We start from the raw sequence: 15,712 nt of genomic DNA, 5'->3' as shown, positions 1-15,712 counted from the left end.
GTCTGGCAGGGCAAAGCCTCCTCTTTCCTTTACATCAGTTAATACTTTAAATTTTATCCTTGGCTTTTTGCCCTGCCAGACAAATCTAGATATATCTTTTTGCCACCTCTTGAAACAATCAGTTTTGTCAATAATCTGCAATGTCTGAAATAAGAACAACATTCTTGGCAATACATTCATCTTTATCACGGCAATACGACCCATTAGTGAGAGTTTCAAGTTAGACCATATTTCTAGATCTTTCTTTATCTCCGTCCAACATTTGTCATAGTTGTCTTTATATAAATTCCCATTTTTAGCGGTCATAATTGTCACGGCTAAAATGGCCGCTGTTTCTTTAATGCGAATAAAGCTGGGTCAGCATGACTCAGCAGCTTGCAGCAAGTTGTATATATATAAGTGAGAAATGTTAGTTTGTGCTGTGGCTGGTGTCTGGAGGTTGGGTTGGTTGGTTGGTTGGTGCTGGTGTGTATAGTTATTCAGTCGTGTTTTGCACAAGGACTTTTAAGAATAAAACTCTGCAAGGATATTCTCATGGACTCTTTTTGTGCCGACAAGGAGACTGAGGAGACAAAGGGAGGTCAGAACCCTTTCCTTCTTTTTTGCTTTTTACAAACACTGACAGGTTATGGGCCCAGTGTTTCTGAGCATGTGCAGAGTGCAAAACGACTGACAGCATCTCAGCAGGGAGCTGGTGAGTCCTGGTGGTGCCTGGAGCCAGTGGCTGTGCGTTAGAGCAGTTGGTGGCAAGCTGTAACTGTCTGCAGTGACGCTGGAGCGGCTAGGATCTGAGGATCAGGAAAGCACTCAGCGTCGGCTACTGGAACAGTTTGAACTGCTAGAGGACCACAGTAGGCGACTCACAGAGCGGCTACACCAGTTGCAGAGCCAGGCGGGACCTGAGGGTCAACAAGAGGCAGCAGCTAGAAGCCGGTGAGTGCCAGCCAGGACCATCCAGTTGGACTCTAAAGAGAGAGTCAGGAGAGATTGCTGGAGGCCCCACAGAAGGGGCTCAGCAAGCACCAGCAGAGATGGCAGATTTCCAGTCTCCCCAAGTTGTAAATATTGGGGGAGGCATCCCTTTTGAACTTCTCTCAGAAAACAACTGGCTGAGTTGGTCAATTAAAATGCAGCAGTTGTTAAGGAGAGATGGACTATGGGACTGTGTTGAAACTGAGGTTTTGAGAACTGACTCTGCTGAGAAAAAACGGCTGGATGAAAGGGCCCGTGCCCAAATTATGCTGTGCTTGAGCAACTCTCAGTTATTGCATGTAGCAAATGCCAGCACAGCATTTGAGTGCTGGAATTTATTAAGAGCAATGTATGTCAGAGAAACTGCTGGAACTATAATTTCTCTGACCAGAAGCCTGTTCAGGACTGTTATGAAAGAAGGTGAGAGTTTGGCAACTCATCTTCAAATGCTGAAATCTCTGTTTCTTCAACTACAGCAGAGAGGTAAGCATTATGATGAGACTGACCAAACATACATTATCCTTTCAAGTTTGCCTGAAAGCTGGTTGCCTGTGATTAACAGCATGGAGAGTATGCATCCCCGAGATCTGACCCTTGAGTATGTGGTTGGAAGATTGACCGAAGAAGCAGAAAGAAGGTCAGATAGACAGGCTGAACTCCAAGAGCGGAGGAGTTACAGCAAAGGGGGCCAACAGCAGAATCTGCCAAAGGAGCAACGCCAAGGTTTGGACTTGGCCATGGCGGTGAGGAGGTGCTATAGATGCAACCAACCCGTGCACTTCCAACGTCAATGCAGGGCAAGACTTCCAGGAGACGACGTGGAGCAGAGACAGCAATCGACGCAGAAATGTAAGCAGAAGGGGTTCTCTTCAGGGAAGAAGAACACACGTTCTGCTCAGTTTGTGTCTGCATTTTCTCGGGAGGAGAGGAAGATACCTCGAGGAACATGGTTGCTGGACTCTGGGAGCAGCAAGATTATCTGCAACCGTCGGGAGGACTTTAAGACCCTGGAGAAGCCAACCGATGGAAAAGACTCAATCTATCTTGCTGATGGTCGTAGAAGCAAGATTGTTGGCCAGGGAACATGTTTCCTGCAGTGCTTGAACACTACTCTACCAGAGACTCTGTTTGTCAGCAGTTTGGACTATTGTTTGCTGTCTGTAAGCTGTCTGATTAATGCAGGGTATAGTGTTAAGTTCACGCAGGATGGCTGTCTGATAAAGAATGGAACTCAGGTATGTGGCCATGCAAAGTTGGAAAATGGGTTATATGTAATGCAGGACAAGCCTGTTAAAGCAGCCCAGGTGGTTCAGGATAATTTGCCAGTTCATAAGGGGTGTGTACATGAACTGCACAGAAAACTGGGTCACGCCAATTTCCGTGTCCTTTCAGAGATGCAAAAGGTGTGCAAGAATCTAAAAGTAAATAGCTGTAACTGTTTCCTAGATTGCAATGTATGTAAAATGGCCAAATCTAAGAGGAAGCCTGTGGCTTCTAAAAGTGACAGAGTATCTAAAGAGGTTCTAGAACTTGTCCATTGTGACGTGATAGGCCCTTTTCCACAAAAGACTGAAGGGGGCGCCAGATATGCTTTTCTGGTAATAGATGATAAATCACGTTTCAGTTGGTTGTTTTTGTTAAAGGAGAAATCTGAGTGTTTCCCCACATTCAGAGAATGGGTTGCCCAAGCTGAAAAGCTCTTCACTCGCCCTGTTGTGCAGTTGCAAACAGATAGGGGCAGAGAATTTCTGAACAAACAATTTGGGACATGGTTGCAACGTAAGGGGATCACTCATCGCTTGACTAACCCTTATAGCCCTGCTGAAAATGGTCTGTGTGAAAGACGTGGGGCTGTAATACAGTCAGTAAAGGACTGCCTGTTAGTGGATGCAGGATTGGGTCACAACCATAGGCTGTGGGGCGAGGCTTTTCTGACAGCGAACTTTTTGATTAATAGAACCTGGTCTAGCTCTATAAAAGATATTCCTTATCGTGTATTGTTTGGGAAAGAACCAGAGTGGACAATGCTCCATAACTGGGGTGCTTGGGCACATGTAAATATCCCCAAAGCTCAGCACCAGAAAGGGGGCGCTAGAGCGCAGAGACTGCGGTTTGTGGGATATCAGTCCTATGGCAAAGGGTGGCGTTTCAATTTACGCCCAGGACGCGTGGTTCTGTCACGAAGTGCAGACTTCGCTGACCAGGACAGATGGACTGCGATCCATGCCAACCCAGATTGCCTACTGCCCCTGCAAGTAAGAGAAGAGGCTTCTTCTCAGCCATTGGCAACACAGGAGCAGGATGAGGAGGAGGCACAGATTTCCCCAAAAGATGTGGCAATAGATAATACTTCTCTAGAGGAAGAGGAAGAAGAGCCAGAGATAAGGGGGGAAGAAGAAGTAGTTGTGCCTAGACGCTCCCAGCGTTCAAACAAGGGTGTACCTCCTCAGCGTTTGACCCTAGGAGGAGTGAGAGTATGCAATGTGAGTTGTGTGGAACCACAGAGTTATAATGAAGTCTTAGACTTACCCCCTGGAGAACGTGCTTTGTGGGAACAAGCCATGAAAGAAGAAATGGACTCTTTTAAACGTAACAAAGTGTTTGAGGTCATAATGCCGCCACCTGGTGGCAGAGTGGTGTCATGCAAGTGAGTTTACAAAAGGAAAACCCTTGCATCTGGGGAACCACGTTTTCGAGCCAGATTAGTAGCCAGAGGGTTCACTCAGATTAAAGGGGAGAGTTATGATGAAGTGTTTTCTCCCACTGTAAAGAGTGAAACTTTTCGTTTAATGCTTTCCATTGCTGCTGTAAGACAACTAGCAGTGCACCATTTTGATGTTGATGCTGCATATCTGCATGCAAATTTAGACCATGAAGTGTTAATGAGACAACCCCCTGGGTTTGAAGAGGGGAATGGTGCAGTCTGGCGTTTGAAAAAGGCTGTTTATGGTCTCAAACAAAGTGGAAGGTGTTGGAACCAGTGTTTAAATGAAGCCCTTGTAAAAATTGGTTTTAAAAGGAGTGTGGCTGATCCATGCCTGTATACCAAGGGGACAGGCAACAAATATCTACTGCTCTTAGTCTTTGTTGATGATTTGCTTGTAGCAGGGAGTTCCACAGATGAGATCCAGAAGCTCACAAGCCAACTGGAAAAGAGGTTTAAGCTCAAAGCCTTAGGGCCTGTAAGCAATTACTTGGGAGTAGAAGTAAGGCAGGAAGCTGATGGAAGCTTCCTATTGAGTCAGAAAGAGAAAATTATTCATTTGATAGAGCAGTTTGGCATGGAAAACTGCAAGCCAGTTCAAACTCCCATGACACCAGATTTCCCAAAGACAGTGTGTGATGATGAATTTGATCAGCCTGAGTTGTATCACTCAAAAATAGGATCACTGTTGTACTTAAGCCAGTGGTCAAGGCCAGACATTGCATGTGCTACAAATGTTCTGAGCCAACGTGTATCTAAACCCAGTACTGCCGATTGGTGTGCTTTGAAAAGGCTTATCAGATATCTAAAGGGGACATTAAATGTATGTTTGAAGATATCTAGTAAACAAGATGAAAAACTAGAAGTATTTGTTGATGCGGACTGGGGAAGCTGTGTAGCTACCAGAAAATCTACAAGCGGAATGGTTATGATGTTTGCCAATTCTATAATTGGATGGAGGTCAAAGAAACAAGGATTTGTTGCGACCTCATGCTGTGAGGCAGAATATGGGAGCCTGTCACTAGCATGCAATGAAATCATGTGGTTTATACAGATACTAAAAGATCTAGATTGTAAAGTAGATTTGCCTATCCAAGTGTATGAAGATAGCCAATCGTGCATTGCATTAGCAGGCTCGGAAATAATGAAATCCGCATCAAAACATATTGCTATCCGTCATGCGAATGTGAGAGATTGTGTACAGAATGGGGTAATCAAACTGGAGTATTATCAGTCACAAGATAATATTGCTGATTTGTTTACCAAGCCTTTGCCAGCAGTATGTCATAGTGAATTGATGACAAAACTGGGTTTATGTATATAATGTATGTATGTATTGTTTCTGTTGGGGTTTTTCGCATTTAAGAAACAGAAGGGGTGTCACGGCTAAAATGGCCGCTGTTTCTTTAATGCGAATAAAGCTGGGTCAGCATGACTCAGCAGCTTGCAGCAAGTTGTATATATATAAGTGAGAAATGTTAGTTTGTGCTGTGGCTGGTGTCTGGAGGTTGGGTTGGTTGGTTGGTGCTGGTGTGTATAGTTATTCAGTCGTGTTTTGCACAAGGACTTTTAAGAATAAAACTCTGCAAGGATATTCTCGTGGACTCTTTTTGTGCCGACAAGGAGACTGAGGAGACAAAGGGAGGTCAGAACCCTTTCCTTCTTTTTTGCTTTTTACAAACACTGACAATAATAATTCCCAAATATTTCACTTTTTTCACCACTGTCAAACCTGTCTCATTCTGAAACCTTTCTTTCTTAATTTCTGTTAAGTTCTTTACCAAGACCTTGGTTTTTGTTTTATTTAATTTAAAACCTGCCAATCGACCAAACTCATGAATCAGTTCTAAAACTCTTTTCACACTAGATTCTGGCTCCTGCAATGTCAAGACTAAGTCATCTGCAAATGCTCTTAATTTATATTGTTTAACTCCGACCTGTATCCCTCTGACCATTTGGTCCTTTCTAATCATGTTCAACAGCACCTCCAGGACTGATATAAAAAGCAGGGGGGAAATTGGGCAACCTTGTCGTGTTCCTTTTTCTATTCTGAATTCCTCAGTCACAACATTGTTAACAATTAGTTTAGCTTTTTGTTCAGAATAGATTGCACCTATACCATTTTCAAATTCTTGGCCTACCCCCATACCTTGGAGATTCTTCTTCATAAAGCTCCAAGAAATGTTGTCAAAGGCTTTCTCCGCATCCACAAATATCAAAACTGCTTTTGTATTTATTTTTTCCTATAAAAATTCCAAAATGTCTATTATATTCCTCACATTGTCTGATAAATGCCTTCCTGGGAGAAAGCCTGCTTGGTCCTTGTGAATCTCCCCTATTAAAACTTTCTTAAATCTTCTAGCCAAAATGTCTGCAAAATTTTTGTAATCCACATTAAGCAATGATATAGGGCGGTAGTTCTTAAGTTGATGTTTTTCAGACTCTATCTTTGGTATAAGTGTGACAAAAGCTTCTTTCCACGTTTCTGGTGCTCTTTTCCCCTGAAGTATATCATTACAAACTTCTTTCAAAGGCTGAATTAACCAGTCTTTCAATGATTTATAGTATCTAGCGGTCAGCCCATCAGGTCCTGGGGACTTGCCCAATTGCATATTCTGAATGGCACTCTCAACCTCTTGTTCTGTTATCCTGTAGCTCAGTTTTAATCTGCTTTCTTGAGATATTTTCGGTAGCCCATTCACTTTCAGAAATTCCTCTATGTCTACTTCCTTCTGGGGTTGCTGAGAATAAAGCTGTTTAAAGTATTTTTGAAAAGCACTCCTAATTTCAGCTGGGTTCTGTATAATTCTTCCTTCCACTTCCAAATTTGTTATTGTATTCATTTTCTGTCTCTTCTTTATTTGCCATGCCAATAACTTTCCACAGCGATGAAAGTTAGCACGACTTACCCTAACATGGCAGTGCATTGCTGGGGGAGAGGTCAGTTGGTGGGTTTGATGGTTCTGTGTCATCTGCGCCCCGGTCACAGTATGCTGGCAATGGCACCCCATTGGTTTCAAGAGAGTCAGGCACCCTCAGGCGTACTCAAATGTTGGGGGGTTGAAGATGCCACACATCTACAATGCCGTTAAGTTAGACTTCAAGGATGTCCTCTTGAGGCTGAAACGGAGCACTCTCAAGTCTCGCATTGAGCTGGGAAGCGGGGAACTTTGTTCAATAATCTGGAGCTCCATTTCTTCCTGAGGCGATAATTAGCTTCTCTCTTCATTGCAGATGGTGATGAATGGGAAGGGAAGAACAAGGGGGACCACAACAGAATCCACATATGGGAGAAATCAAATGAATATTCAGAGTATGTAGAGAACATCGGCCAGAGCTCCCAGTCCACCTCCAATCAACGAAAGAGCTTCATTCGGAGGGATAGCCTCACTTCACATGGAAGAATTCACAGAGGAGAGAAATTGTATCACTGCAGAGAATGTAGGAAGAGCTTCAGTCGAAAGGATCACCTCACTTCCCATCAAAGAATTCATACGGGGGAGAAACCCTATCAGTGCTTAGAATGTGGAAAGAGCTTTAATCAAAGCATACATCTCACTTTTCATCAAAGAATTCATACAGGGGAGAAACCCTATCAGTGCCTGGAATGTGGAAAGAGCTTCAGTCAAAGGCAGAGTCTCACTTCCCATCAAATAATTCATTCAGGGGGGAAACCCTATCAGTGCTTAGAATGTGGGAAGAGCTTCAGTCAGAGGCAGAGTCTCACTTCCCATCAAAGAATTCATACAGGGAAGAAACGATATCAGTGCTTCGAATGTGGGAAGAGCTTTCATCACAGCCAAAGTCTCACTTCCCATCACGGAATTCATACAGGGGAGAAACCCTATCAGTGCTTGGAATGTGGGAAGAGCTTTAGTCGAAAAAACAGTCTCACTTTGCATCAAATAATACATACAGGGGAGAAATCTTTTCAGTGCATGGAATGTGGAAAGAGCTTCAGTCAGAGGCAGGGTCTCACTTCCCATCAAAGAATTCATACAGGGAAGAAACCATATCAGTGCTTCGAATGTGGGAAGAGCTTCAGTAGCAGCTCAAATCTCAATTGCCATCAAATAATTCATTCAGGGGAGAAACCCTATCGGTGCTTGGAATGTGGGAAGAGCTTCAGTCAAAAGTCCAACCTCACTTTGCATCAAAAAGTTCATACAGGGGAGAAACCCTATCAGTGCTTGAAATGTGGAAAGAGCTTCAGTCAAAAGTCCAAGCTCACTTTGCATCAAAAAGTTCATACAGGGGAGAAACCCTATAAGTGCTTTGAATGTGGGAAGAGCTTCAGTCGAAAGGACAGCCTCACTTTGCATCAAAAAGTTCATTCAGGGGTGAAACCCTATCAGTGCTTGGAATGTGGGAAGAGCTTCAGTCGAAAGGACAGCCTCACTTTGCATCAAAAAGTTCATACAGGGGAGAAACCCTATAAGTGCTTGGAATGTGGGAAGAGCTTCAGTCAAAAGTCCAAGCTCACTTTGCATCAAAAAGTTCATACAGGGGAGAAACCCTATAAGTGCTTTGAATGTGGGAAAACCTTCAGTCGAAAGGGCAATCTCACTTCGCATCAAAGAATTCATACAGGAGAGAAACCACATCAGTGCTTGGAATGTGGAAAGAGCTTCAGTGAAAGCAGCAGTCTCACTTTGCATCGAAGAGTTCATACAGGGGAGAAACCCTATCAGTGCTTGGAATGTGGGAAGAGCTTCAGTCAAAGCCCCCATCTCATAATCCATAAAAGAATCCATACAGGGGAGAAACTACATCAGTGCTTGGATTGTGGAAAAAGCTTCAGTCACACCCACAGTCTCGCTTCCCATCAAAGAATTCATACAGGGGAGAAACCATATCAATGCTTGGAATGTGGGAAGAGCTTCAGTCAACGCCCCCATCTCATAATCCATAAAAGAATTCATACAGGAGAGAAACCACATCATTGCTTGGATTGTGGGAAAAGCTTCAGTCACAGTCACAGTCTCGCTTCCCATCAAAGAATTCATACAGGGGAGAAACCATATCACTGCTTGGAATGTGGAAAGAGCTTCAGTGAAAGCAGCAGTCTCACTTTGCATCGAAGAGTTCATACAGGGGAGAAACCCTATCAGTGCTTGGAATGTGGGAAGCGCTTCAGTCACAGATCACATCTCGCTTCCCATCACAGAATCCATACAGGGGAGAAACCCTATCAGTGCTTTGAATGTGGAAAGAGCTTCAGTCGCAGCCACAGTCTCGCTTCCCATCACAGAATTCATACAGGGGAAAAACCCTATCAGTGCTTGGAATAATAATAATAATAATAATAATAATAATAATAATAATTTTTTATTTATACCCCGCCCTCCCCAGCCAAGGCCGGGCTCAGAGCGGCTTACGAGCAATAATAAAAAGAAGTTGAATGATTACAACTTAAAAACAAAAGTAAAATACAACATTAAAATAATGGAACATTAAAATATTAAAATGTAGCCTCATCGCAGGAGGAGAAGGAAAAGAAAAAAGAAAGAGAGGGAGGGAGGGAATCAAATTGGCTCCAAGCCAAAGGCCAGGCGGAACAACTCTGTCTTACAGGCCCTGCGGAAAGAAATCAGATCCTGCAGTGCCCTGGTCTCATGAGGCAGAGCGTTCCACCAGGCCGGAGCCAGAGTTGAAAAGGCCCTGGCTCTGGTTGAAGCCAATCTAACTTCCTTAGGGCCTCGGACCACTAGGGTGTTATTTATGGACCTTTAGGCTCTCTGTGGGGCATACCAGGAGAGGCGGTCCCGTAGGTACGAGGGTCCTAGGCCGTGAAGGGCTTTAAAGGTCAAAAGCAGCACCTTAAATCTGACCCTGTACTCCACCGGGAGCCAGTGCAGCTTGAAAAGCACTGGGTGAATATGCTCCCATGGCAGAGACCCCGTGAGGAGCCTCGCTGCAGCATTCTGCACCCGCTGGAGTTTCTGGGACAGCTTCAAGGTCAGCCCTGCGTAGAGCGAATTACAGTAGTCAAGCCTGGAGATGACCGTCGCATGGATCACTGTGGCCAGGTCGGGGCGGGAAAGGTAAGGGACCAACTGCTTGATGCGGCGAAGGTGGAAAAATGTCACCTTGGCTGTTGCTGTAACTTGCGCCTCCATGGAAAGAGAGGCGTCAAGGATTACACCCAAACTCTTAACCGAAGGCAATGGCACTAATTGGGCCCCCGCAAGAGAAGGGAGTTGGTCCCTCATCCCCATGCCATCCCGACCTAGCCATAGGACCTCTGTCTTCGAAGGATTTAGTTTCAATCGGCTTCCACAAAACCATCCAGCCACAGCTTCCAAACATCTGGTCAGTGTGTTCGGGGCCGAGTCTGTGTGGCCATCCATCAACAGATAGAGCTGAGTGTCATCAGCATATTGGTGACAGCCCAGCCCAAAGCTCCGGATAATCTGGGCAAGGGGGCGCATAAAGATGTTAAAAAGCATCAGGGAGAGAATTGCGCCCTGCGGCACTCCACACACCAAGGAGTGGCGCAACGACATTTCCCTCCCTAGTGCCACCCTCTGTCCCCGACCAGAGATAAAAGAGCACAACCAGTTATGGGCTATGCCCTGTATCCCCACGTCTGCGAAGCGGTGGTCCAGAAGATCATGATCGACCATGTCAAAGGCTGCTGACAAATCTAAAAGGATCAGCAGTCCTGACCCGCCTCGATCTAGTTGTCTACGGAGATCATCTGTTAGGGCAACCAGAGCCGTCTCCGTCCCAAAACCAGGACGAAAACCGGACTGAAATGGATCTAATGCCGATGTTTCCTCCAGAAACCTACCAAGCTGTTCAGCAACTGCTCTCTCAATTACCTTACCCAGGTATGGAAGATTTGAAACTGGACGGTAATTGGATAGGTCTAAGGGATCTAATGAAGTTTTCTTTAGGAGTGAACACACCACTGCTTCCTTCAGTTCCCCTGGGAATGTCCCCGTGTCAAGGGACAAATTGATAATTTCAACCAGGGGGGTCCGCGTAACATCTTGACACTCCCTAATCAGCCAAGAGGGGCACGGATCAAGGAGGCAGGTGGTGGGCCTACTAACTTGGAGGAATCTATCCACATCAGTAGGGAGTATCTGATCGAAATGGTCCAACACTGGACCTGAAGTCAGTCGAGGGGCCTCCAGTTCAGTCACTGTATCTAAATTGGCAGGGAGGTCACGGCAGAGCAACAGGACTTTCTCCGCAAAAAAGCTCGTGAATGCCTCACAGCTGTGGGTCGAATTTGTGCTTAAATTTGGTTGTCCTCCTAAGGACGTTATTGACCTAATTATTCTAAAAAGTTGTGCCGGGCGAGAGCTAGCGGATGCAATGGAAGCTGCAAAGTAAGATTTTTTAGCAGCTTTCATAGCCATCTCATAGGCTTTCATAAGCGTCCTATAAGATGTTCTTGAGGCTCCATCACGAGTCCGTCGCCATACTCGCTCTAGCCGTCTGAGATCCCGCTTCATTTTCTGGAGCTCCTCAGTAAACCAAGGTGCCCAGTTTCGACGGGGTCGCAGAGGGCGCTTAGGCGCGATCTCATCAATGGCTGCCAAGAGCCGGTTATTCCAGTCCTCAACAAGTCATCTAATGAGTCGCCGGGAGGAGCAGGGTTCCGCAAGGCTTGTCGGAATCTATCAGGATCCATCAGTTTTCGCGGATGAGCCCAAATAGGTTCGCCACCCGAGCCACGGAGGAGCGGGAAGTCAATCTTGGCTTTCAGAGCGTAGTGATCAGACCATGGCACTTCCACAACGGGGAGCATGATCACATCTATGCCAGCCCCAAAGATCAGATCATGGTCTGATGCCAGCCCCAAAGATCAGATCCAGCGTGTGGCCTGCTTGATGGGTGGGGCCCAAAACAAACTGGGAGAGCCCTAGTGTTGCCATGGAAGTCACTAGGTCCAGAGCCTGTGAGGAGGGAGCGGCATCGGCATGGACGTTGAAGTCTCCCAAAACCAGTAGGTTTGGGAACTCCAAGGCCCAGCCCGCCACCACCTCCAGCAGGTCTGACAGGGTGGCTGCAGGTGTGCTGGGTGGTCGGTACACCAGCCAGACAGCCAAGCTCTCTTTGGTGCCCCACACGAGACCAACACATTCAATGCCGGAGATCGCTGGTGACGGCAGAGCTCTGAAAGAGCAATCCTCCCGGAATAACAACGCTACTCCTCCCCCCCGACCCACAGTCCGCGATTGACGGAGGACAGAGAAACCTGGGGGTGTTATCTCATGTAGGTAGACTACTTCGCCTTCCCGTACCCAGGTCTCCGTCACGCAAGCCAGGTCAATCCCCTGCGAGATAAAAAAAGTCACGCATGGTGGCAGTTTTGTTGCCTACGGACCTGGCATTGCACAGCACCAATGACGGAGGTGTGTAATCCTTGCTCTCCCTACCCTCATCCCTTGGGATGGGGCGTAGATTGGAAGGGGTTCGAGGATCACTGCATCTCGAGACCCTTCGCCGATAGAGATATCTAGCCCCACCGCCATTCCTCCCTAGCCCTTCAATTGTGGAAATCCCAGATCCCATACTAGCCTCCCCAATAGATGAGTAACATCCCCTCAATAACAAGTCATCCTTGGGCCAGGACTCCTGGGTCAAAATGGTATGGGAAAGAGGTGGAGGTCTGATAGGGTAAGTATCCCTAGAAGATAAAACCCAACCAACCGCACCCCAAGCGGGGGGGACAGTCCCATGGTGTTTCATTAACTGTCAATCCCCCTCTCCCTCCTGGGTTAATTGGAGGATTGTTGGTTCTATCTGTGGCTGTGGAGTATTAATGAGGTATGTGTTATAAAATGTGGATCACTGGCCAAAAAAGAGCCAGATTCAAATTCGAAAGATCTGTCCATCCTGTCTCGCCAGGAGTACAGTAAAGAAGGCTGATCATTCTGATAAGTTTTTGGAACATTAGGCAAAGGTCCAGATGTAGATTTGGTGCTGGATATCTCCAGATTGTCAGCAACATAGAGTTCTTTAGGCGTTGTTGCCATAGAAATGTCGGAGGCGCCAAATTCCTCATCTAATTTGGTGTCGTTTAAAAAGGGAACAGGGAGTGGTGGAGTCTCCTTCTTTGGAGGTCTTTAAGCAGAGGCTTGACAACCATATGTCAGGAGTGCTCTGATGGTGTTTCCTGCTTGGCAGGGGGTTGGACTCGATGACCCTTGTGGTCTCTTCCAACTCTATGATTCTATGATTCTATGATTCTATGAGTTGTACTGATGTCTTTCTATGGGATAAAGAGCTGTTGGAAATCTTTAAATATTGTGCTCTAGGCTCTACTGCCCTTATATTTTGGGTAGAAATCTCAGTCTTTATACTCATTAGGCTCTTCTTCAGGTCTTGTAATTCTAGGCTTACAAAGTTCTTTTCTTCCTTCGGGCAATTAGTTTTTCTAGTGTTGAGCTTGGTTTCCTTTATCCGCATTAGCTTTGACTCAATGCAAAGGACCAATTGCCTCCTAGTTTTGTCCTTAAATACCCTCACTGGGCGGAGAGAATGGAGCCACCATAGGGTATCCTTTATCTCCATGAGTCGAGATGGGAGGGTTGATGACCTAAAGGTCATAAATAGGCGCATGGTGTTTCTCAAGGTAGGCAGGAAGTGGAAATTTTCTAGATCTACATTTCGGTAATGGTAATTCGGGAGCTGAGACAAGGACATAGTAATTTGTCTGCGGTTCATCCACTTATGAGTGTATCGGTGAATCTCAAGCATTATCTGGTTCGTTTGCAAGACTTGACAGGACCTCACTTCATCCATAGTTTGAGTTGGTGAGTTATTAACAGAGTCATTTCTTATCATCCTTTTAAGCCCTTGGGCATTTAAAGGGGAGGAACTAGTATCCAATTGTTTCTCAATGTTAACTATTCTGGTGAGGATTTCATCCAGTCTTTGGAGAACCAGAACCATAGTTTCTGCAGACAACATGCAAATCTCTTGGTAGGGGTGCGTATCCTGGATTGGTTGAAAGCAGGCTCCTCTGATATCTTGTTCTAGAGGCATGGGTGGGTCACCGTTAGGAGTGGGAGGAATCCCTCCTGCTCCTGCTCTTGCCCTCTTGGACGGATTAGCTTTCTTTGGGAGGAGAGGGGTTGGGTCATTGCCATCCTCCTTAAGGGGGGGTGAGGTTCCCCCAACGTTGTTACTCACTGATTGTTCTATTTGCTCCGTTTTCTCGGCTTCCTCAAGCCACTCTATTTCTGAGCCAGGACAGATGTCATACAAGAGAGAAAACCTCTTAGTGTTTGGAATGTGGGAAGAGCTTCAGTCAGAGTGCCACTCTCATGCCCCACCAAATAATTCATACAGGCTTGAAAGCATATCAGCGCATGGAATGTAGATAAAATTTCCCTCGTAAAAAAAGTCAATTCCAGAACTCACAGCAGGGTGAATAATAGAATGGTATATTTGGAATCTAGTCCAACACCCGCCAATGCAGAAAAAAAACTCATTTCAAGCATCCATGACAGATGGCCATTCAACTTCTTAAATACCTCCAATGAAGGAGAGTCCACCCCCTTTTGAGGGAGTTCCTTTTCACTGCTGACTCTTACTATCAGAAAGTTCTTCCTGCTCTTTAGGAGAAATCTCCTTTTGTGTTGCTTGAATCACCTCTTCAGATTCCTTCAAGACCTTGAGAAGGACTTCTGTATGTCTGAGAATGTCCAGGGGATTGGACCACGCTTTATATTCGGGGGGGGGGGGCATGGAGAGGAGTCCGATAGAGGGCTTAAGTCATCTAGGCATTGGTCAGATTGTCATAATTACAGACATACTTACTGGTTTGGACGGAAGTGATTCTTATTCCAGGGGAAGTGGTGACTGTGAGATTACAGGTGCTCTTGCCAATATTGTCCAAACATCCAGTAAAACTTTGACACAGCAGACCAATACCCGCTGAGGTCGATGTATTGGGAGGTTAGGTTTAGGGCCGTGTGCTATTGCTTAATTGTATGTGGGATCCCTATAAAGGGAACTTCTTCCTCTAGGTGGGAGGGAGACTGGTCAATTTACCATCAGTTGAATGCAACATTTAAGTCAGATTTTTTAAAACGGATTTGCAGAACAAAACTCACAGTTAGAAAGGGAGTTATTAGGCTCCAGGGTTAAAATATTATCTAAATGATACTTGAGTGGGATACAAAGAATGAAATGATAAAATCATGAATGAGAAGCTGAGCCAGAGATATAGGACAAAACATTGACTTTGCTTTATGGGAACAACTGTGGAAAGTAAATTTAAGATTTACAGCTTGCTACATTCTAAGGGAGAACTTCATGAAGATGATGCAGAAGACTCAATCAAGATCATCAAGGGTCTGGAGAAAGTTTGGAAAAGTGAACCTTAGCAATTTTAAAGAGAGTGTGGAACAAGCTTTGGACTATTTCTTGGCCTACAAGTGGAATTATAGAGTTTGGGCAAGCTTGTTGAAGAGGGTCAAAGGAGACGTTGGGGGAAAGTGCTTTGGGACACAATTTTAGGCTCGAAAAAGATCTTGCAGACAGGCCAGGAAGATGATCTGAAGGCCTCGGATATAAGAGAACCTGGTTGAATGACTGATCTCGTGGACTGGAAAGACTTTAAAATTTGTAAAAAGGATTGGCAGTACCCGAAACCGGGGGGAAGAGATGGTGGGATAAATTGGAAATTTTTAAGTAAAATTTAATGTAATATGGTTTGAATAAGTATTTTGGGGGGATGATGGAAGGATTTTATCTGGTTCCAGGGAAATAAGATAAAGAGTTTAAGACATTAGGATATAAGGGTATATTATTATAGGTTTAAAGAGCAGAAGATTTAAGGCTATTTTTCTTCTTTCTTATTATCTTTTCTTGTTATCTAGGAAATTGGGGATTGGCTAACTTTATATATATATATATTTTTGATGCCTATTTGTTTGGAGATGTTGGGGAAGAAATAAGGTTAAAAGGGTTAAAAGTAAATAAGTGAAAAAGCAGTGAAAGCTGGAAGGAATTACCGACTGGATTAATAACTGGAATACAAAGAGGGAGGTGGGAGGAGGCTGAGGAACC

At 45.1% G+C, this 15,712-nt stretch overlaps 2 protein-coding genes across 2 annotated transcripts in view; both read left to right on the top strand.

Annotated features, from left to right (window-relative positions):
- The window catches only part of LOC310672881 (uncharacterized protein), a gene marked incomplete at its 5' end in the record, with an annotated part of 57,372 nt that overhangs the window by 3,650 nt on the left and 38,010 nt on the right, over window positions 1-15,712 (top strand). The window lies entirely within an intron of this gene.
- Window positions 6,592-10,667, top strand: LOC310672781 (uncharacterized protein; the record flags this gene model as incomplete). The annotated part of the gene is made up of 4 exons (XM_083430432.1): window positions 6,592-6,616; window positions 6,911-7,100; window positions 7,476-8,041; window positions 10,654-10,667. The coding sequence occupies 4 exons, from the start codon at window positions 6,592-6,594 to the stop codon at window positions 10,665-10,667; spliced, it is 795 nt and encodes a 264-aa protein (XP_083286558.1).

Source organism: Podarcis tiliguerta (assembly GCF_965153285.1).
Source record: "Podarcis tiliguerta genome assembly, chromosome: 2".
Lineage (NCBI taxonomy): Eukaryota > Metazoa > Chordata > Lepidosauria > Squamata > Lacertidae > Podarcis > Podarcis tiliguerta.
This window is presented reverse-complemented; position numbering and strand designations above follow the sequence as displayed.